The sequence below is a fragment of the Rhinolophus sinicus genome, linkage group LG04 (assembly GCF_036562045.2).
Source record: "Rhinolophus sinicus isolate RSC01 linkage group LG04, ASM3656204v1, whole genome shotgun sequence".
Taxonomy (NCBI): domain Eukaryota; kingdom Metazoa; phylum Chordata; class Mammalia; order Chiroptera; family Rhinolophidae; genus Rhinolophus; species Rhinolophus sinicus.
The window spans coordinates 101,221,978-101,243,464 of NC_133754.1; the positions used below are offsets into that span (position 1 = coordinate 101,221,978).

At 42.6% G+C, this 21,487-nt stretch overlaps 1 protein-coding gene across 2 annotated transcripts; it reads right to left on the bottom strand.

The window, feature by feature from the left end:
• Positions 1–3,058: 3,058 nt before the first annotated feature.
• HMGB1 (high mobility group box 1) lies at positions 3,059–8,723 on the bottom strand. Of its 2 annotated transcripts, none has more exons than XM_074330074.1 (5): positions 8,432–8,723; positions 5,761–5,924; positions 5,411–5,556; positions 4,708–4,882; positions 3,059–3,688 (listed from the first exon to the last, which is right to left on the bottom strand). In XM_074330074.1, the coding sequence occupies exons 2-5, from the start codon at positions 5,908–5,910 to the stop codon at positions 3,512–3,514; spliced, it is 648 nt and encodes a 215-aa protein (XP_074186175.1). In that variant the 5' UTR covers positions 5,911–5,924; positions 8,432–8,723; the 3' UTR covers positions 3,059–3,511. The 2 variants fall into 2 exon arrangements, with proteins under 2 accessions (XP_074186175.1, XP_019592052.1); XM_019736493.2 differs by lacking the exon at positions 8,432–8,723 and adding an exon at positions 7,910–8,066.
• Between the last annotated feature and the right edge of the window lie 12,764 nt (positions 8,724–21,487).

Below are 21,487 nucleotides of genomic sequence, written 5' to 3' on the forward strand. Positions count from 1 at the left end.
ATAAAAATTTACAAGGACCTGTGGTCCCTTCACTGATTTTCTGACCATTACTGGCTTTCAGTTGCCGCATACCCCACCCTCGCCTGCCATTCCTCATGCCATCACTTACAGGTCTACCCATAATTCCTCACATTATTCCGGATCTATATTACTTCCTTTTACAGAGGGTGACCAGTAAATTCATCTATATGGAAGGTTCCAACCAATGGACATGCCTAAAAGTGATTACACCGCCTCCTGGTAGATATATTTCAGATGGAAACCCACTGGAAAATGGGTGTTATATATTCTGGAGTGTGGCATGTTAAATTATGTTCGTCATTCTGTGTTGTGGCATGTATCTGTGCCATGGTGTATTGTTAAACCGCAGCAGCCCTAGAACAGAGCAACACTTTGCCTTATTACTCCAGAGAACACCTTGGCTCAGTCCCAGGGAATTTCCCAAGTTATGGCAAGTGCTATTTAGCACTACTGTTCCCATCTTTGCTTAGAAGGGGACAAAAGAAAACGAACCAGCTTGCGTCTTTTGTTGCATAGGTATCCAAATTGTTTTCTGGCTTTTATGTAATTTTGAAAAGATTTCAAGAGTCATCGGAAAGCGACAAAACACAAAATACAAAAAACATTTTAAGTAACTTACCCAATCCATTATTAGTAAAACAGCCTTATTAGCCAACGGTTCACACTGAAGCAATTCCAAGATTTATGATATATCTAATTTGTGCAAATCTGCAGTGATACTATCATATGGCTGGTACTAAAAAAGAGCTATTTCAGGCCCTTTCAGAAGACGTGTTGTACCAAGCCAACCTAGATTTGAACTTTTGTCATAAATTATATGCCAAAGGAGTTGGCCATCACTTTCATTCAAAAAATTGCTGTTTTGTCTCTCCAGTGTAGTTTTCAATATAGCTAGATACTACTCTGTCTGAGCAGTATTTACAATTGCCTAGGCAGTGAGGGAAATATTTGTCAACTGTCACACGGGCACTTTTCATCTCTATCATTTAATTCCTACCCATGGTGCATAGGACACACAAAATTTCTTTTCCACTCTAAAAACATCAAGAAATATGGCAAATATCAACACCTTGATGGAAGCTCATGAGGACAATTACAACTAACCAGCAAGTTCCCAATCTTTATATAGGAGTTAGGAAATTGGATTTTAGTTGTTTTAATGTTTTTTGACTTTAAAAATGCAAAAAATGTTAACACTAAAATGTACAGTTTAATCTTTTCTTGGTAAGAATATCTCTATACCCCAAGTGCTGTAACTATTTCTAAACATTTACTACCTACTATACATTAACTTACAAAAAATCACTTGCAGTTTTACACTCAATTATCTAAATTGCCTCCCACCTTCATTTACTTGTTTTGGACATCCAAGTTCCAGTGGTCACTATTGAAAAACTGAACAGAAGTGTTTTTGCCTTTTTTCCTGTTAAGCCAGCAATTAGCCCAAAGAAGCCTTGTTTCCACTCTCAGCATCTTAAAAAAGTTATGACACACCCACTAACTACAAAGTTTGAGGCAGAACTCACTTTTAAACAAATCAGACTTGCTAGTAACTGACAGTGCTAGTTGCACAGCTTTTAGCAGAAACTTGTGTGTAAATCACTTACTTGTTCTTGACTGAAAATTTGATAAATTTGGACACAACTTCAGTCTGTTGAGGGCCTCTCATTTGGCTTAGAAAACTAAGTTTTTACATGGATCAACACTATTCCTGATTTTTACTTAACATGTGCCTTGCTTTAAAACACCTTGTTTAACCCATCATTCTGAGTTTTTCCTTATTTAGTGTCCTCGGAGAACACTAGGAATGTTTGACAGAAATCTGTTTTTATCAGCCCATTAACCTATTTATAAGCATTGAGTATTTTTAAAGGGAAAAACTTCGTTATCCTTAACACTTATTTAAATGGTGTTGCTAAATTAAAATAGTATATAACAGAATCTGAAAATCTTAAGTGAAAGCCATTTAACTAATATTTAAAACCTCTGCAATTATTAGTTTATTAGTATCATCCAGGACTCAGATGTTCAGTATTCCTCCTGAAATTACATAAACAAATGCAAATGGAAAGAATCCAAGCCAAAATTATATAACAAAACAGCACTCCATCACAAAAGCGTGTAAAATTACAAGAACGCTATTTTAAAACACTGGCACTTTAAGAGAACGATCATCTCAAAAACCACAAATTGCCAAATTGTTCCCTAAACGGCTAAGCAGATAAACATATGACCCTAATGAATGAGTCGAGTTTTGTAAAGTAAACTCAAGTTCAGATAAATTGGACAATTCATACTGAGATACAAAGTTTAAGTGTCTTCTTCCCTCATCGCTTTGATTTATAAAGGGGCAAACAATGTAGGAAAATATACTGGATTTTAAATGTTGCATACCATTTTAAAAGTTGGCCCAATTAATTAAAAATATCTTTAATGGAGTCTCACGTTTCCAAAGCCATCCATATGTAGATAAACAGAAGACATTTACAGCCAGCATTTTTTTTTTTTTAATCAGAGCCTTTGCCAGGACTAACGTCAACAAAAAATTTAATACGGCAGTCTTGTATTTTAAGCTCACGCTTTTGGGGATACATTCTCAGGTCTTCTTTAACGTGGGAACTGCAAATATAACTGCCATTACATGGTAATGGGAGTTAAAAAATGTAGAGTCCTCATGTAAAGATTAGAACATACTTTATTTGTCCTTCAAGGACAGACTTCCAAAATGTTTGATTCTAATAATCCCATGCTGTGAGTAGACTGGTTCCTCTTTACTTGTAAATGTAACTGGGCTATGTGAAATTTGGTATCAACTGATCAAAACTTTAGAGTTCAGTTATGGATGAAAACTGTCTCAATTCAACTCTTCCTACTCTCATCATGAGTATGCAGGGTGTGTAGACAAAAGCTTTTTATCAGCTAACTATACGAAAAGATAAACACTGTAATAAATCACGTGATCCAAAATGGGCAAAAGCAAAAGACTAGCTTCCCCTCAAGAAGAAAAATTTCAGACCTATGAAAAGGACAACAATACTAATAAAAAAAATTGTATTTACTTAGAAGCATTCAGAATGTCAACAAAACAGCTGCAATTTTTTTTGCAATTACAGAGTGGTATTCAGTTAACAGAACAACAATTATTTTGTATAAGCTGCATCAGAGACAACTGAAGATGAAAAAACTACCATCCCCATATATAACTAATTTGTGCTGTGCACCAACAAGGACCGGCTTTAAATTTCCATGCCAATTTACAACCCCCATACTGTACCAGGCAAGGTTAGTGGCTATTGAAAATACCACCAGGACAGGGCTATCTAAAGACACATTCGGTAGTGTGTTAACTATACAAAAAAAGACACTGTACAGTTTAAAAACAAATCTTACACAGCCTTACATTTCAATTTTTTTCTTTAAAAGGAGTGAGTTGTGTACAGGGGGGTTAAATGCTTTATAGACAAGAAAAAAAAACTGCGCTAGAACCAACTTATTCATCATCATCATCTTCTTCTTCATCTTCATCTTCTTCATCTTCTTCCTCCTCCTCATCCTCTTCATCTTCCTCGTCCTCCTCCTCTTCCTTCTTTTTCTTGCTCTTTTCAGCCTTGACAACTCCCTTTTTTGCTGCATCAGGCTTTCCTTTAGCTCGGTATGCAGCAATATCCTTCCAAAATAAAGACAGGAGCAATTGGTAGGAAAGACAAAACAGTGAATTTAAGTAAGGGGAGAAATAAAAGTTAACAAAGCAAAACTTCATGAAAAATCAAGATGCCAGCTATGCTAAAATACCACCTATCTACAGACTCCCTCCAGCTACACAAATAACCAGGACTTTGAGAAACGCATTATAAAAATAGTGAGATGATTATAATTAATAATCTATAGCTCATGGGATGGCATGGTCTAATATTTGTGACGTTATCCCTCACTGCAGTGAAATTATGTACCACATCCTAACTTTAGTTTATTGAAACTACATGTAGAGACTTTGATTAAAGGGTAGACACTGCCACCTTCTGAATGCAAAAAAGCATTCTACAGGTTTATATTGTCAGACACTAATCCATAGTAAGAAATTGTCTTTAAAAAAAAAAAGGTAATTTGCCAGTAAGCATGCAATTAGGTTAAGAAACATGTAGAAATGGACACATTTTCCCAAAATGACTAAGCTAAAATTTAACTTTAATATTTCAATTCTAAGTATAGGATTAAAGCATTTTCTTCATATCAATTTATTACACAGACATCAACTTTCTAACTTAAAATCTGAGAGTGTTTTTTTGGTTACCTAAGGAAGACAATATAAATGTTTCAGGGTATGTTTATGAAAAACAATCTATATTACTTTGTCCAGCCTATTTTTATTGTGTGCCTAACTATTTAAAATAACTAATCATTCATAGACTTGGAGATATTGAGGAGTAACACACTCAACTTAAATGTATGGCCTTTGCCCAAGTCAAATTATACAGTAAAAACAAAAAAAAATTACCAATGTATTTGACTTTCTGTATTCTTTGAAAGATGCAAAAGGACGAATGTAGCTATTATACTAAAAACTGCATTATACTTCAGACTCTAAGAAATCCGCAAAATAGAAAATTAAAACGAGGTACCAAGTACAATTACCTAACAGGTGGCATGCCTATTCATCATTATACCAAGCAAATCCATACTCCTCACCTTTTCGTATTTTTCCTTCAGCTTAGCAGCCTTCTTCTCATAAGGCTGCTTGTCATCTGCAGCAGTGTTATTCCACATCTCTCCCAGCTTCTTTGCAACATCACCAATGGATAGGCCGGGATGCTCTCCTTTGATTTTTGGGCGATACTCAGAACAAAACAAGAAAAAGGCCGAACTACAAAGAGAAATTCCATTTTAGAAATTTATGTTTACTATCAAATGTGCATAGTATTGCTACATAAAAGCGGTTTCCAATTTCTACCATGCATAAGACAGGGAGCAAATGTCATGCTAACTATCCTTCATAACCAAAGCTTAATTTACAATTATTTAACTTACGACACTACCACCAGTAGTTCAACGTACACTACTGATTAATGTTAGAGCGCCATAAAGACATTCTGGAAATGACTCTTAAGTATTTCAGATAGATATTTCTTGAGAAATAGGAAAGTTACATTTAGGAGATATATTGGACAAAAGAGGCAAGTGTCAAATTCAAATGCGCTAGCTTCAAATGCTCTCTGGCTAAAACTTACATCCAACAGGAAGTTTACTTACAATACTTAAATCTACCAATGTGAGCCACTATTAGCTAAGAAACTTTGATTATACACTCCTAACCCACAAGGTGACTTACTGAATTGCTGCCTAATTCTACTGCAAAAACACTTCTTAAACAGAAAAATGGCAAGATACTTACGGAGGCCTCTTGGGTGCATTGGGATCCTTGAACTTCTTTTTTGTTTCCCCTTTAGGAGGGATATAAGTTTTCATTTCTCTTTCATAACGGGCCTTGTCAGCCTTTGCCATGTCTTCAAATTTTCCTTTTTCTTTAGCAGACATGGTCTACAAAAGAATTATTTTTTAAGTAGGTAACAAAATTATAATAAATTGTACTCAAAAGTATTAAAATGAATAAAACCAGCGTCCTTAGCTATTTAGTAGCCTGTTCTAACATCACCACTCACATTATGCAAATGGCACCTAGGCTTTTAAAAACCCTAACTTGGACTTGACTTTTATTATCTCATTATGTTTTAAGCGTCTTACCTTCCACCTCTCTGAGCACTTCTTAGAAAACTCTGAGAAGTTGACTGAAGCATCTGGGTGCTTCTTCTTGTGCTCCTCCCGGCAGGTTTGCACAAAGAATGCATATGATGACATTTTGCCTCTCGGCTTCTTAGGATCTCCTTTGCCCATGTTTAATTATTTTTCTAAAAACAGAGAAAAAAATTTTGATGTTAGCAATGAAACTATGACATTTAAGAGCACCTGAACTTCTTGGAGAGTGTATGAAAACTAAGGTACTAGTTATCTAACACAGAAATTGTCATCGCCACCCCCTCCCAATACTAAACCCCAAAATGGTAGTAATAGCCAATTCCTAGAAAAGGCTAGGCCAAGCAATAACAACACACACACACAGTCCTTTCGTGGTCTCAAAAACGTGTACTACAATGGTACACTCGTACAGTATTCGTTATTCATGTGCCTGTTTGGAACACCTAGTACCTAACCGGTCATTTATTTTTCAAATGTACAAAACCCTTTTAAAATCAACAAAACCAAAGGTCAGAAAACTGCTGCCGACTTGTGGATTTGCACGACGTAAAGAATAGGTAAGAGCCTAAGTGAGAAGTAAACCCTTCCAAATAATGGGCCTAAACCACCAAAGTTTCCCTGGTTACTTTAATATTCGCTTGACATAAAACTTTGCTGGGAGGAAGGAGGGATAGGAAGCGGCAGCGTTCGGACCCAGGCTGGGGGGTGGCAGTGCTATTTGTGCGGCTGCCACCGCGAGGCAGCTGCGTTTCCTATCGGTTTGGCCCCGAGATGTATTTCAGTTCTGACTAAACACGTCCGGTCTGAAGTTTCTCCGAGTAAACAAGGATGAGGGACAAAAGCCACTCCTGCTCGTTACTCGGGTTGGCCCCCCACCCCAACACCGGAGTATTTTTTTAATCCGTGAAAGTTGGGGAGCCGCACTGGGCGGGATCCAAGCGTCGGGGCTCCGCGCACCTTCCCGCCACTTGGACCCCCGCCCCCAGAAGTTCGGGGGCGGCGGGCGCCGCGGGGCGGGTGGCCGAGGCGGCGCCGGCCCAGGGCCGCCACGTGCGCCCGCCAGCCCGGCTCGCCGCCCCCATTTTGTCGGGCTCGCGGAGGGAGAAGCCCCGCTCGAAATGGGGGCTGGCTCCGCCCGCGGCCGCCGGCCGGGCGCGCACGGAATGGCCGCTGCGCGTCTTCCCCGCCTGCGCCGCCGCGAGGGCGAGCGCGAACATGGCTCCTTCCCTTTGTGTGTGTGTATGTGTGTGTGTGTGTATATGTGTGTGTGTGAGTGTGAGGGAGTGTGAGTGTGCGAGCGCGGGCGGGGTGCGCGGCGCGCTCTGGCGCACGCTCGGCCATTACGGCCGGGGGGAGGGGCGGGGGGCGCGCGGCCGGACCCTCCCCCTCCCCCGCTCCCCTCCTCCCGCAGCCCCCGGCCGCCGCGCCCGTCTCCCTCCGCGGTCCGCGCGCCCGCCGCCCCCGCACGGGGAACGCGGGGCTGGGAGCGAAGGGAGGAAAAAAAAAGTTGCCTCGGAACTGCGCGCCCAGCTCCCCCGCCCGCCCGCCCGCCGCCTTGTTTTCTCTCCAGCCGGCAGCGCCGGGGCGAGTCAGCCATGTTCCAGCGGGCGCAGGGCGCCGCTCCCCCCGCCGCCGCCGCGCCGCCGCCCGGGCGCAGGCCGCCGGGCCCACCGCGCCGCCCCGGCCCGGCCCCGCCGCACGCAGCGCCGCCCGCCCGCCCGCGCTCCCGCCGGCGCCCGGCTCTCTGCGGCGGCCGATGCAGCCGGTGGAGGCGCCGCCGCCCGCCCTCCCGCTGCCCCCCGCGCATGCCGGCCGCCCGAACGCTCGGCCCGGGGGCCGAAAACACGCTAAAATTTTTTTTAATAAAAATTTTTTTTTTGCGCCAGTCAGCTTGGACGCCGCCGGTGGGAGGCGGCGGGGCGCGGGTCTCCGGCACCTCAGCGGCAGGGTCCGGGGTCCGGTGCGGGGCAGGGCTCGGCGCCCGGGAGGCTCGCTCCGTGCGCAGTTCCCCCCCGTTCCCCCTCATCCGCCTTTGTGTGGATCCCGACCCGCCGCTCCCGGCCGCGGGATCCAGCCGCCGCGCGGGCCGGGCGCTGCCGGAGGCGCCCTCCCCGCCGCGGCGCTGCCCGGGACTCACCCTCAGCGAGCACAGAGTCGCCCAGTACCCGTCCGACTCGCACTTGCCCCGGCGCTGTCTCTATGGAGCTCAATGTACTGCAATGGCTGTGAGAGCGGGAGCCAGACGCAGCCTCCTCACTCTCCGCTCTGTAACATTACTCTCCAGCCAGCGCGCCTGCTATTGGCTACCGCCAACTCACGGAGCCTGTTCATTGGTCCGCTCCCTCCCATTGTCCTGACCAGAGCCCGTCGGCTATTGGCTGTCTCCGGGGACACGTCATCAAGGATTGAAACAGCGCGCAAATCTGAATGTCTGTGGATGCCGGGCAAAGAGGCTGAGGCGGGAGAGGCAGAGGCAGAGGCAGCAGCTGCTACGGGAAAGCGAGCTCTATGGTGTGTGTGCATGTGTCTAACCCAAGCCGGCCCCACGCCGGAGCGGCCGCCGGAGCGGTACGGGCCTGACTTTTCCACAAGGGTCTCCAGCTCCTCGGACAAAACAGACACCCACAGGCCTCCCCCCCCCTTCCTACCCCAAACTCACCTCCAAAGCCGTTGAGATAAGAGGCCCCAGAATTTTTACAGACCTTCAAAAGTGACGGCGACAGGCTGAGGTCGCGTCCCCTGAAAACTGGGGTTCCTGCTAGTGCAGAGGGGCGGAGGCAGCCAAGATTCGGGCCCCTCAACAGCATATGCTTGCATTACACTAGGTCTCTGCAAAGGCAGGACTTTTCCTATAAGAAAGTGACATGATCCAGTCGGCCGGTTTTAAAATGACCCTTTTTCTGGGCTCATAAGCCGTAACGTCAGGCTTGCTGAGCAGCTGAAATCTTGACTCACTGCACAGGCATTCAGTTTCACCCTTTTTGTTGGTTTGATCGAGTTTCACAGCATGTCTAGAACTTTTTATTTAAATACAAAGCACTGTCTTAACTTCCTGGAAATCAAATAATTATTCCATGTAATTAAAGCACGGCTATTTCTTTTTGATATGGGGTACTCCGGCAGGAAATGTTTGTGAGGGCCTGCTAGAATTAGCAAATTCATTAGAGACCACATTTTTAACTGTTTGGCTATTTTATTTGACTTGGTGTGGATTACTGTTATAATCAAACGAATCCTTGTGGTGCTATCTTCCCCTCCCATCACACCACTTAGTGCATCCATGTACCTGCTCTAGGATTACGGGAGCTGTAGGTATATGGTTACCTGGAGGATTAGATGCAGGCACGGAGTGTGTATGCCCAAATCTGCAGGCTGTGCTTTCTCTAACTCACCAAGCTGCCTGGTAGTAACAGACATACTTATGTCTGTAAAGAAAATGTGTCAGTTCTGAAGACTACACACAAACATCAGTCCTTTATGGAACTGTTATCTAGTCCTTCTTAACCTAAGCAGACCACACCCCTGTTCAGTTATAACAGACTTCCCCTTTTTCACTCTCTACTGCTATAGTTATACACGCCTAAAGCCACCAGCCAATTCTTGCAAATGTTACAGATCAAAGTTAAAATAGATCACTTTATTATGGTAATTTTATTTCTTCTATCCACTCTAAGCATCCATAACCTAATGTATTTGGTAAAATGTATTAAGCCCTTTGAGAATAGGCTTAGATAACCTTTCCTGACTCATGATTTTAATGTTTATTCCTTTTTAAAAAACATATATAATTGGTCTCAAGGAGTCCAGTCTTGGTGAATGGACATTACAAGACACATACACATGAAAGAGAGTATAATATTAAAGAATATATCAACTAGTATAATGCACATTCAGTGCTTAAAAAGTAAACATCTAAAGTTAACTTTTAAATTATCCTTTTCACACATATTTACTCTACTCCCTCTAATCAAATTTTATGCTTTAAATCTAGACATTTATTTCAATTCTGTTTTATTATCTTGATACCTGTATTACAGAATATTCATGAGAATGACTGACACTTTAAATGGCATCCATGACATCAAAATTTGACTATTATTTGAAGCTAGCATTATCAGTATTTTCCAGAAGCAGTGTTGGATTTGGACTGGCCCAAGCACACACTTTTACCAATTGTCTGTAATAGCTTTCTCTTGCCAGGGTAAGTTTATGGCCACAGAAGAACCTGGCAGCAATGGACACACACAGCTTTCTATTTCAAAAGGATGGTATAGTGAGTAATAATAGGCACTGGATTTACATAGACCTGAGTTCAAATCCCACTTCTGCTACTTACTAGCTCATCTTAGGCAAGTTTTTTGTTTTTGTTTTTTTAACTTCTGCATGCTTCACTTCTCCCAGCTATAAAGGAGGTGATCACAAGGTTGTTGTAAAAATTAAACTTTTTTTTCAAAGGTTTAAAATTGTTACGCAGATCCCTTCAAACCCACGACTTAGAAAAACTCAAAAGCCGTTAACCTTGAGTTTTTCTTATTTTAATCTTATATGAGGGCAGTGGTTGCAAAACTAACTAAACTTTTTTTTTTTAATCCTGGCCTCAAACAGCACTAATCTTCATTCAGTCTAGTGATGGTGCCTTCATTTATTCCCGAGTGTAACAGAGACCATGTCCGAGAGAAGAATAGAAAACCTCCACTTAGAGGCACAACATTTCTCATATTTGTTTTTCCATGATAAAGGCAGGGAGGGACATAAAAAGGAAAGAAACTTCGAAATAAACCCTACAATTTCTAGCCTAATCCTGCAAACTTCATGTTCATTTATTTATAATATTAGACTCTTTCCTTCTTCGAAATGAATCATCAGTCACAAATTTGACATACATTTTACTTTTGAGTTATTGGGTGTTTTATCCCAAATTACAAAGTTATCTAATTCAAAAAGCCTGAACACTCTCTTCCATGCCCAATTTAGCCAAATGAATGACAGATCTTCGTTAATATAGTTTATGTGCCTCCTGAGGCCTGCCTTAATCCTCTCGGGTAGGTGAGGTGCCACTTTTCTGCACTCTTATAATATGCTGTATATTAAGTACTGGGGGCACAATTGTAATTATCCAGCTATGTGTCTGCCTGTCCCACCACACTGGCCCCTTAAAGTCAGTGACCCCACCTTGTCTTTGTATCCCAGGCACCTATCGTGTTTCCCCGAAAATAAGACCTAGCCGGACCATCAGCTCTAATGCATCTTTTGGAGCAAAAATTAATGTAAGACCCAGTCTTATTTTACTATAAGATTGGGTCTTTAATATAATATAATATAATATAATATAATATAATATAATATAATATAATATAATGTAATATTATATAGTATAATATAATACCAGGTCTTATATTAATTTTTGCTCCCAAAGACGCATTAGAGCTGATTATCAGGTTAGGTCTTATTTTCGGAGAAACAGGGTAACAGGTGCCTGGCATATGCCTGGCATACAGCAAGTACTAAATAAAGTCTGTTGAATAAGTCTATTAATGGCTGAAAGAGTACTTACTGCAAATTATTGTTTTAATCTTCCTCTTCCATCTTTGGAGATAAGCATTTGGGTCTCTAAATCAGAAGGCAAAATAGAATAATAAGTAACAAGTGTTAGGACACTAAAATTGAGACTAGATGCCAATTGCACCTCATTCTTATAACTTAAAAAGAGGAAGACAGAGTTGGGGTGGGGGGCTGCAGGGGATTTCAAATATAGACAAACACAAAAATTTTTAATATTTACCAGTTCCCAACTAGGCCAAGGTTATTCCTTTTTGGATACTGTGAACAATAGCAGGCCAAGGAAGACTTTGTCACAGAAACTACAAGAATGTCTGCCCAAAAGTTGCTTTCCAACGGGCCTTTGAAACTTAACTGGAATGTAAAAAAATACAAAATGCAGACAGGGGCTGTAAGTCTTTGGCTGAGGATATTGTTTCCGCCCAATGCAATGAATCCTAAAGGCAGGCTATGGGAATGCTCTTGTCTCTCCTTCTTGAAAAAGGCCAGTTTCTGAAAAGGGGTAGAAACAGTAAACCAAACTGTCTGATGAGGTCAGCCATACTAAGGGTCATGCACACGCCAAGCCTTCTTCCCCCTCCCCCCTTTTTAAGGGTGCTGAAAATAGAGAGAGGAATTCGGGACAAGAAAAGAGCAAAGGTTTGTTAACTCTGGGCTGCAAGGTAGGACACTGAATTCTAACCCCCACCCCCATCCCGATCCAGCATGCTTAGACCTCTGGTAGCCACTAAGGTCTGTGCTCAGTATCCCCAACTCTTAGTTAAGACTGTGATACCTTATCTAACATGCAAGGATGTTACAGAACCAAAAGGACAGGCACCTGAGGCAGAGGGCAGAAGGAGAACCTCGTCCTGAGCTGCTTAAGTGCATCTGCCTGAGCCTGAGTTTTCTATCCTACAGTGACTTGCAGGTGGGGAAGTCAGAGACTTCAGCTGTGAGCAGCATGGATGGCTGAGACAGAGAAATGGTCCTGAAGCTACTTTATGCCAATAATATCTTTGGAATTGGAATATTTCAGTGGTGACTAAGGAAGAAATATCATACCTTTTTTAAATAAGATGCTATTCTCTGGTTAGTCGAAGAATGATACACAAAAAAGGGAAAAAAACTCATTAGCAAAAGTTTTTATAAAAACGATAATCTAAACTCAGGAAAGGTCACTATTTCAGGTCTTGATCTCACTAACTGCATCAATAGACCGAATTCAGCTGCCCCATTAAAAGTGCCATAAATCTTAAAAATAAATGTCATAGCATCTACGAGATTGGCTATAATAAAAAAGATAGACAGCAGCAAGTGTGGGCGAGGATATGGAGGAATTGAAACCATCAGACACGGCTGGTGAAAATGTAAAATGGTGCAGCCACTTTGGAAGATAGTCTGACAGTTCCTTCAAAGGTTAAACATAGAGTTCCCATATGAATTATCCAGCAATTCCACTCCTGGGTGTGTACCCAAGAGACACAAAAATGTGTCCACATAAAAAATTTTACGTGAATGTTCATAGCCGCATTATTTGTAGTAGTCAAAAAGTGCAAACAACCCAAATGCCCATGAGCTGATAAGTGGATAAATAAAATGTGGCAAATCTGTATGATTGAATATTATTTGACAATAGAGAGGATCCATACTGTAACATGGAAGAACCTTGAAAACATGCTAAGTGAAAGAAACCAGCCACAAAAACTACATAGTGTATGACTCCATTTATATAAAATATCCAGAAAAGGAAAATTTATAAAGTAGAAAGTAGATCAGTGGACGCCAGGGGCTGGGGGTTGAGGGGAAGGGGAGTGACTGCTAATGGGTGTGGGGCATCTTTTAGGAGGACAAAAATGTTCTAAGATTATAGTAACGGTTGCACAACCCTGTGAAGATACCAAAAATCATTGAACTATATGTATGTTCATTATATCTCAATAAAGCTGTTTTTAAAGAAAGGAATCAATGTTTTACGAGTGGTTTTGGTTAACCGAACAAACACAGAAAGGGACTACTTGCCCCTTTCTTTCCTGTGGCCCATGGCGTTTACCACTGCCTTCCTCTTCATTAGGTGGAAATTTCTATTACTGGACTTATATATTCAGTGCTTAAAGTGTATTTTTGTTACAAAATAATATTAAAAGAGCACTTTTCAGGGGTACCTGGGAGGTTTTTCTTGAGAGCCTGAAGTGACTCTCCTATCAGCCAAGCTGGGAAGGGTTAGGCTGGGCCGTACTCACCGGCAGGCCGCTGGCCTTATCTGACACACAAATGTTTTATGTGGCCACCACCATGTTTTTAAAAGTTGGATTTTTTTACATTTCAAGAAAGTCCAGCGCATTCAGCTTTTTCTTATTTGTTTGTTTGTTTGTTTGTTTGTTTGTTTTGAAAACTCAGAGCTCTGATATGCTTGGATCCACAGTTTGTCAGGGTTACGATCTTGTGAAGTGAATAGGGGCTGCCTCCCGCACAGGGGCTCTGTGTTCTATAGTGTGCCACAGTCCCCACCTTTCCCTCAACACTCTACCTGACTTCTCCCCCGCTCATGTCACCTGCCTGGCCACTGTAGACATTGGAGCTTGCCAGTCCTGAGTTGGGGCCTTAGTATTTCCTGACTGTGACCTGCGATCCTGAGTTCTTTGTGGTCAGAGATTCCTTTCACAGGAAACACTTATTATCATCACACAACACACAGAGTCGGAAACTGAACTAGAGGGGTCCCTCGGGGGAGCGACAGAACCCTTTCTGATGATGTCCTGGGTGCATGTCCTCTTGGTGAGGACCGGTGAGTCTGGCTGTGCGGGAGAGGGTGTCCAGACAAGAGAATGGAAAACAAGCTGGATTTATCACGTGTCTATCACGTGCTGAGCACTACCCACAGGTGACGTCATTTAATTCTCACAGTGATCCCCCAGCCAGGATGCCGATCTCCCTTTTACAAATAATGCCAAGGAGCCTCAGAGACATCCCTTAGGTTGTCCAAGGTGACCCAGCTAGTGAGAGAGCAATGATATTGACCCAGTTCTGACTCTGAAGCTGACGTTTGCTCCACTAAAGCCACATGACCTTCCAGTTAGTAGTCTCACTGATAACATAAAAACTGATCACATTTTCCCATCTAAGCTTACCTCATATCCTCACAGGAATTCTGACATAAGTTTACAGCTTTGGCTTTCAAGGTTGCGGAATAGGGCCCATACATGTTGCATATATAAAATTTGAAGAAAAAAAAAGCTTCATGAAACAATACCTACCACTATTGTGATGGAGTCTGATTTTGTTTTTTTCTTAAAATTTTGAATTTACCTCCCAACCCAACAATGGGCCCTGCAGTTTGCAAAAACACTGCTTTGGAGCTATAGTAAATACCAGGTTCCCATCACGGGGGACAACAGCCCTCGCTGACAAGTGCAGGCGCTACAGGCTGATTGGATAGGACTGAAGAGAGGGGCAGGCCAGGAGACGGGCCCAGCACCCAGGACAAGCTCCCCAGAGCTCCCCAGCACCCCCAAAAAGGCTGGTGCCAAGACTGCTGAACTCTCAAGCCCAGAGGACGACTGAACACAGGAAAGAACAGGGCCTTGCTCTGCCAGGGAGACCCAAGACAAAAAACGGGCACCCCAGGCCAGACCCCACCAGGAAATGCAAAGAAGGTGCTTGCAGCCCCTGAGGCTAGGACAGAAATCCTAGCAGACCTGTGTGAGGTTCCCCACCTCAGATTTACCTCTAAGGAAAGTCAGAGCCAGAAGTGCAGGAGTCCCTCTGCCAGCTGGGAGCTGGACTGGATGGAAAGATGGCCTCATTTGCCTGTCATTTTGAACAAAAAGACGGTTCCAGGTCTTTTTATTTAAAAAGCATTGAGCGCCCAAGATGGCTTGTGGAGCTGAATAGATGACTATCAACCCATGCCTGTTGTTCACAAAGGTGTTAAAATATATTTTTTTAAACCAACAACAAAAAATTATATGCTTTTTCTGAAAGGTTGCTGTTACACACAGACCCTGGTTCTAAGGTTTCCTTTCAACTTCCAAAGACAGAAATAAGGAGGTAGGAAGGAAATAGCATGACTTAGTGTATTTCGACATGAGTACTACCAGCAAGTAGATAGTCCCATTCACAAACGGAACTCTGTCTTGGAAACATTCATAGCGTTTGACCAGTGATTTGGCTCCTAAGAAATATTTAGAAAATAATAAGAAATAAGTAAAAAGCACAAAGGTTTGAATAAGAATATTAATTGTAGCATTATCTAGAATATGGAAACAACCCAGATGTCCAGTGAAAAGAGCTTGGTTAACTAAAATTTGGTCCATCCTTATGGTGGATTACTATTATGCCATTATCAAATTGTTATGAATACTAAAGATACTAATATAGAAATATTCATAATATCTTATCGTGACAAAATCTATTTTCAGAAGGACTCCCTGGTTTGAAAAAAAGTGTGTACATGAATACAAAGAACACTGGAAGAATACACTAAAGTAATATTAATAGTGTTTATTTCTGGTGAAAGGTAACCCTTGTTTTCTCTTTATGCTCTTCAATATTTGCCCAGTTTTCTACAGTAAATTTATATTCTATAATTAGAAACAAAAAAACTCCAGTTTTTTAAGAGAAGAAATGTGCTAATAAAGACTCAAAAACTCAGATCATTTTTTAAAATTCAGACTTCATTACTCTAGAGACTCTTCCCTACAAGGAAATATACAACATACATAAAAATCGTGCACATTTATCCTAGCGCCTAAAGTCAAGGCATCTCCAAGGTGACCACCCTGATAACATAAATCAGAATCAGGTAACTGTCTACTTGAAAAACTTTTACCTCTCATCTCTACTGATGTGTCTTCTTTAACGGCTCTTCCTTCTTTCCCCTGAACCGTCTTCTCTTTGCTTTCCTGCTCTCTTAGAGACCTCGGTGACCACACCGGGGAGTTTTAACCTCCATCTATGTAAAGGACCCTAAGCTTCCCCTTCAGTCTGGACTCTATCCTGGGCCCCACCTCTTACCAGTTTCGAAGCCTTGCTGGTTTGCTCTCTAAACCACACCTCTTTCTGACTGGTTTCCTTCCGTGCTGACTTCCCACCCTGGCTCCAGTTCTGGGGTCTGTGATTCCCCTTCTTCCTCTTCACTCACATCAAATTCTCTAACATCTATGTCACACTGCTTTCGAATCGTTTCCTTTCATTGATTATTTTTTTCATTTCTATTGCCCCCAACTCTAGTTCTCATATTTATTATTTTGTGGTTTAGAATGGAGGCTTTGGCACCAGGCAACCCCTAGGTTAAAATCCTGGCCCTGGCACTAAGTAGCTGTGTCACCTTGGGCAAAGTGAATGAACCTCTCTGAGCCTTAACTGCTTCTGTTAAATAGATAATACCCGTTTCAAAGGGGAGCTGTGAGTTTAAATTGCTCATGAAAGAGCTGAGCCTAGTATGCAAATTGCTTAGAACACTAAATGATCAACAGATGTTGGCTGTTTATTTTAGATTACTTTAAAAATTGGTATTATTCATGTTTTCCTAATGCATAAAACTCCACTGCTTAAAAACTTTCCATTTTACTAACAATTGTCACCCCAATAACCTTTAATTAAAAATAAAAAAATAAAATAAAATAAAAACTTTCCATTTAGTTACAATATTTGTTCCAAATTAACTACAAAATCCTCACCTGGCCTTCAGGGCCCTCCCTAATAAGGCAAAATTTCTCTCTTGCTTTCCCTCCCCACTGTTCTCCTAATTTTCAATCAAACTGGACTTTGTACTGTCCTATCTTCTAGCTCCTGGTCACACTGTTTCTTTCGCTTGTAGTGTCCTTCCCCCACCTCTGCTGCTAAAATCCAACCTGTCCTTTAAAAACTTCCCAGCCTTTATTAATTCCGAATTTGACGAGCTTTCTTTTATTTTGAACTCTGTCGATATTGGTTGTACCTTTCTAATGGCTTGTATAGTGTTATAAATGTAACAACAACATATTATTATATATTTTATACCTATCTAAATATATTACGTGTTATGTTGTCCTACACATCTTTGTATCTCCAGCACTCGCTCATCATAGGTCCTCAATAAATGTTAACTGAATGTAAAGGTCATGTTTGATTTTCTGTCCACACCTATCACATTGTTGATACTCAATTTTAATACACTATGTCCAAAATTCGCTTCCCTTCACAGATTCAATTACATTCTCATATGCTGACTTTAGCGGCAAAATGTATTGCCACGTTATCATTTTTGTTGGTCAAAATCAATTGATACAGGCAACTTCATGTGGTTCAACTCATGTGTTTAGGGTGGTCCCTAGCCTGATGATTTTGGGCAATGTTTTTATGAACTACTGTTTTAACAGATTTTCTTTTTCACTTTTTACTGTGCAAGGTGTTCATCAGCTTGCAAACATTTTTATATTTTAATTCATGTATATTATCAAAAACCTTTAAAGTCAAAACAATAACACCAGGTTTCTGAATAGCTGCATTTGTATGGCAACAAAGATACTTTTTGAGGTTAAGATACATTTGTTTCTACATATTAGCAAATATCACGAAAGTTCGTAACTCCCCACCCTAAATGTTACTGTCCTTGCGTAGAAATTTACTTTGACACAAAAATGTGTGCTCATTGAATTCAATCTAGGTTTTAGATTTGGATGGAATCAGTTTGGATTTGCATGAAAGGACTCCAGCTTTAAGGGGCAGGCACCCTGTGGGGGCCATAGATTCCCCTGGTTAAGCTGGGAGTGCTGGAACAGGGGAAGTAGAGCAGGCTGACCTCAAGGCCCCAGGAGGGACCTACTCCTGTCGTTTGGTTTCGCCCACCCATTGCTGCGGTTCCTAGTACTGTCACAATCTCCCTCTTCCTTTGCTCCCTCCCACCTCCCCCACCCTGGTCTCTCTCAACAGTGGTGCCTGCTCCATAAACACAGCGCTTAAAGCACCTCGTCCCTGGGATTTATAGTTGCCAAGTGGCTGTGGGGAACAAGCTGTTCTCACGCCCAGGCATCAAAAGGCACTTACTTCAACACTTGAGGGGAAAAAGAGTAACTGAGGAAATTAATAATCTCACCCCAACCCAAATGATGGATTTTTGTGAGGCTATCACTATGGTTTCCTGCCTATTCTTTAAACAGGTGTAATATTAGTCTCTTGACTCTTTTTTCTCTTATGTTTTCTTACCTTACCTAAAGAAATGTAAACTTTTTGCAGCTAGAAACTATATCCTGACCTAAGTATTATAAGGTGACAAGTTGTCTTCCAAAGGTATGTGTTTATGAATGGCAAAGAACATTCTTACATAGCTATAAATTCTTCAGTGGCTAAAACTGAACTTTGTATCTTTTTCAAAGGGAGTTTTTGATGGAGCAAAATAATATAAATGAGATTAGAAGAGGAAATGCTAGAGCAGCAACGGAAGGAAGGAAAGAATGCCAAGAAGGAGAAGAGGGAAGGCAGAAGAACTAGAAGCCAGGACCAAAGGGTGTTCCACTCAAAAATGTTCCCTGAGTTTGTCCAACATCTGACAAAGGTGCCTGAGGGAGTTTGCGGGCCTCAAACAGAGGGTTAGATGTTATCTACATCCAGAAAGACTTACAAGAAAGAATTGAAATGCTTATCTCTCAAAGCTGTGAGATTTGGAGAAGACTCAAGACAGAAGACCTGCATTTTCCAAAGAGAGATGCCAATCTCACCACAGCTTAGAACTACAAGATTCAAGGACAGACTGGTGGGGCAGAGTCAGTCTGTGACGGAAGGGGAGCTTCTGTCTTACTCCTTAGATCGCTATTCCAGGTCAGTTCAAGTATTCTGGGTCTGCAATGCCCTACCGTAGACATACAATACTGTCACCAACGACAGGTTAACATTTCACTTGTGGTTGAGAAAGAACTGATGTGAGACACTTGAAGGAGCTCTTTCAGGCAAAACTTTCACTTACTTAGAAAAGCCCTAAATTTAATTCGGATCCTTCCCCTTCCTTCCTTCTCTCCCTTCCTCTCTTCTGTCCCTTCCTTTCTTCTCTTTATTTCTCTTCATTGTCTAAGGAATTAAAACAAACCCCAGTTATTAGCACGACAACAAAGGGAAGGGCAGCAGGGAGCTTCCTTCATCAGAGTGAGAAGGCAGCGTTGTCCATGGCAGGAGGGTGGAGGGCGAGCAGAAGCTAACATTTACTGGATTTACCATCTGCTCGGCTTCGTAAATGCTTTACCTCCTCACAGGCCTCAAGACAAGTCCTTGGAGTGGGTGCTACTTTCCTATTTTACAGAAGAGGAAATTAAGGTTGCCTAGGTTTATGCAGTTAGTCTCCCAGTGCCCTTGCGTGACACCCTGCATGGATGTCTCCTTATAGTCTCGGCTTTGGCACTACAACCCGACAATTCAAAAACATGAGTTCCAAAGGTAGCAAAATGACAGCTGTAGCAAACATGGTGCAGCACTGCCACCTTCTAGGGTCCATATGGGGAGTGACAAAACTGACGTTCTTTACCAAGTATTGAGGTGAAGTCACAACGGAACCAATGAATGGAACCAATGACAGGTCTGGGAACCCAGTCAAGGGGCAGCGCCCCGGCACTCTTTACCCACAGGTAAGTGGGTCGAGTAGGCATGGAAAACCCACTTCATTCTTAGAACAGTCCCTCATCATTCCGGCCCCGCAGGACTGGGAAGCTTGGCACTGCTTTACGGTGGCCATGACACTCAGGACTTCACTCACCTTTGCACTCACTCACCGTTGCAGCCTTCTTGGCCTTCTCCTGAGCTGGCTGCTTGGCCCGGAAACCTGAGATTCCTCCCTTTCCCTGACTCCCTACCATCAACAAATCATTAAGTCCTGTGGACTCTCCCTCTTTATGTTTCTGATCTACCCACTTCTCCTCATTTCAAAGGCAACCGGCTTAGTTGAAGCCACTGCTTCCTGATTGATCTACTCTGACAGTGTCTAACTACCTAATGTCCCTAGGCCTCAGCCTTAGAAAACGCCAAGTGATTTTTCTAAAGTAAATATGACACTATGATCGTGATATCTCCTACTTTAAAAATTGCCATCTGACTTCCCGTTGCCTTCACGAGAATGTTCAAACTCCTCAGCAGAGCAACCCCGGCCATTCACGGCCAGTGTTCGCTTCTCTCTGCAGCCCCATGCTCCAAGCTCCCAGCATCTGCAACCACCGGGAGGTCCTGAGTGTATGTTTCCTCAGGTGCTCGCCATTCCATCAGTCGGGATAATGCGCCACCTATCCAACCCTTGCTTGCCTTTCAGTTTGGGCATAACCGCTCTGAGAAGTCTCTGCTGACCACCGCGGTCCGAGCCAACCCTGGTGGGGGGTGGGGGAGCTCCGTACCCCGACAGCATCCTGGGCCCACTCCTCTCACCCAGGCCTGCAACTACCCTCTTGTCTGTAGCCTTCTAGCCTCAAGGGCAGGGCGTGCTTTAGTCACCATTGTCCTCAGTACGTAACCTCCTGCCTAGCCTATAGGAGCCACTCAGTTCATGAGCAAATGCTTGAAAATGATAAAGTGTAGAAAGTAATGAAGAGACATGAGTCTAAACAAGGCTTTGCCACCGACTACTGTATAACCTGCTACTAAAATTCACGGTAAAACAAAACGCTGTTTTCCCGTCCTTCACTTAGGAGCCTCACCTTGCCCTTCACTCTCCACCCCCAACCAACTGGCACTGTCTCCCAGGGGTCAGGGTGAGCAGGAGAGATTATTGTTTCGTTTTGTTTTCAGCATTAAAAAAATGACATGGAAGTGGAAATACACAGTGCCATCTTCAGTTCTGTAGATGGCTCTCCTTCTGGGTGAGGGAGAGCCAAAAGAGCTCTCCAAGTTCTGCGAATGTGCCAAAAGTGGGAGACGGGTATTCACATGGCCAAGATAAAAGGACTGGGGAGAAAAGACATCAGATGTACTTGTAAGATGATGGACTCGGAACTCCTGTTCGTAACACAGGAAAGGCATGGGAGACGCGTGGGCAGCCCCCCAAAGGCACCGACTCAGTGCACTGCTGCCGTTACAAAGCCACCACACCGTGGGATGTTATGAGGAAGCAAGCAGGGAATGCCACATCCCGCCTTGGGCACAGACTTTGTCAGAGCTGGGGTCCTTGTGGAGATCGTAATAAACGTAATTAAGAGCACTTTGAAACTTCCTAAATAAAGGT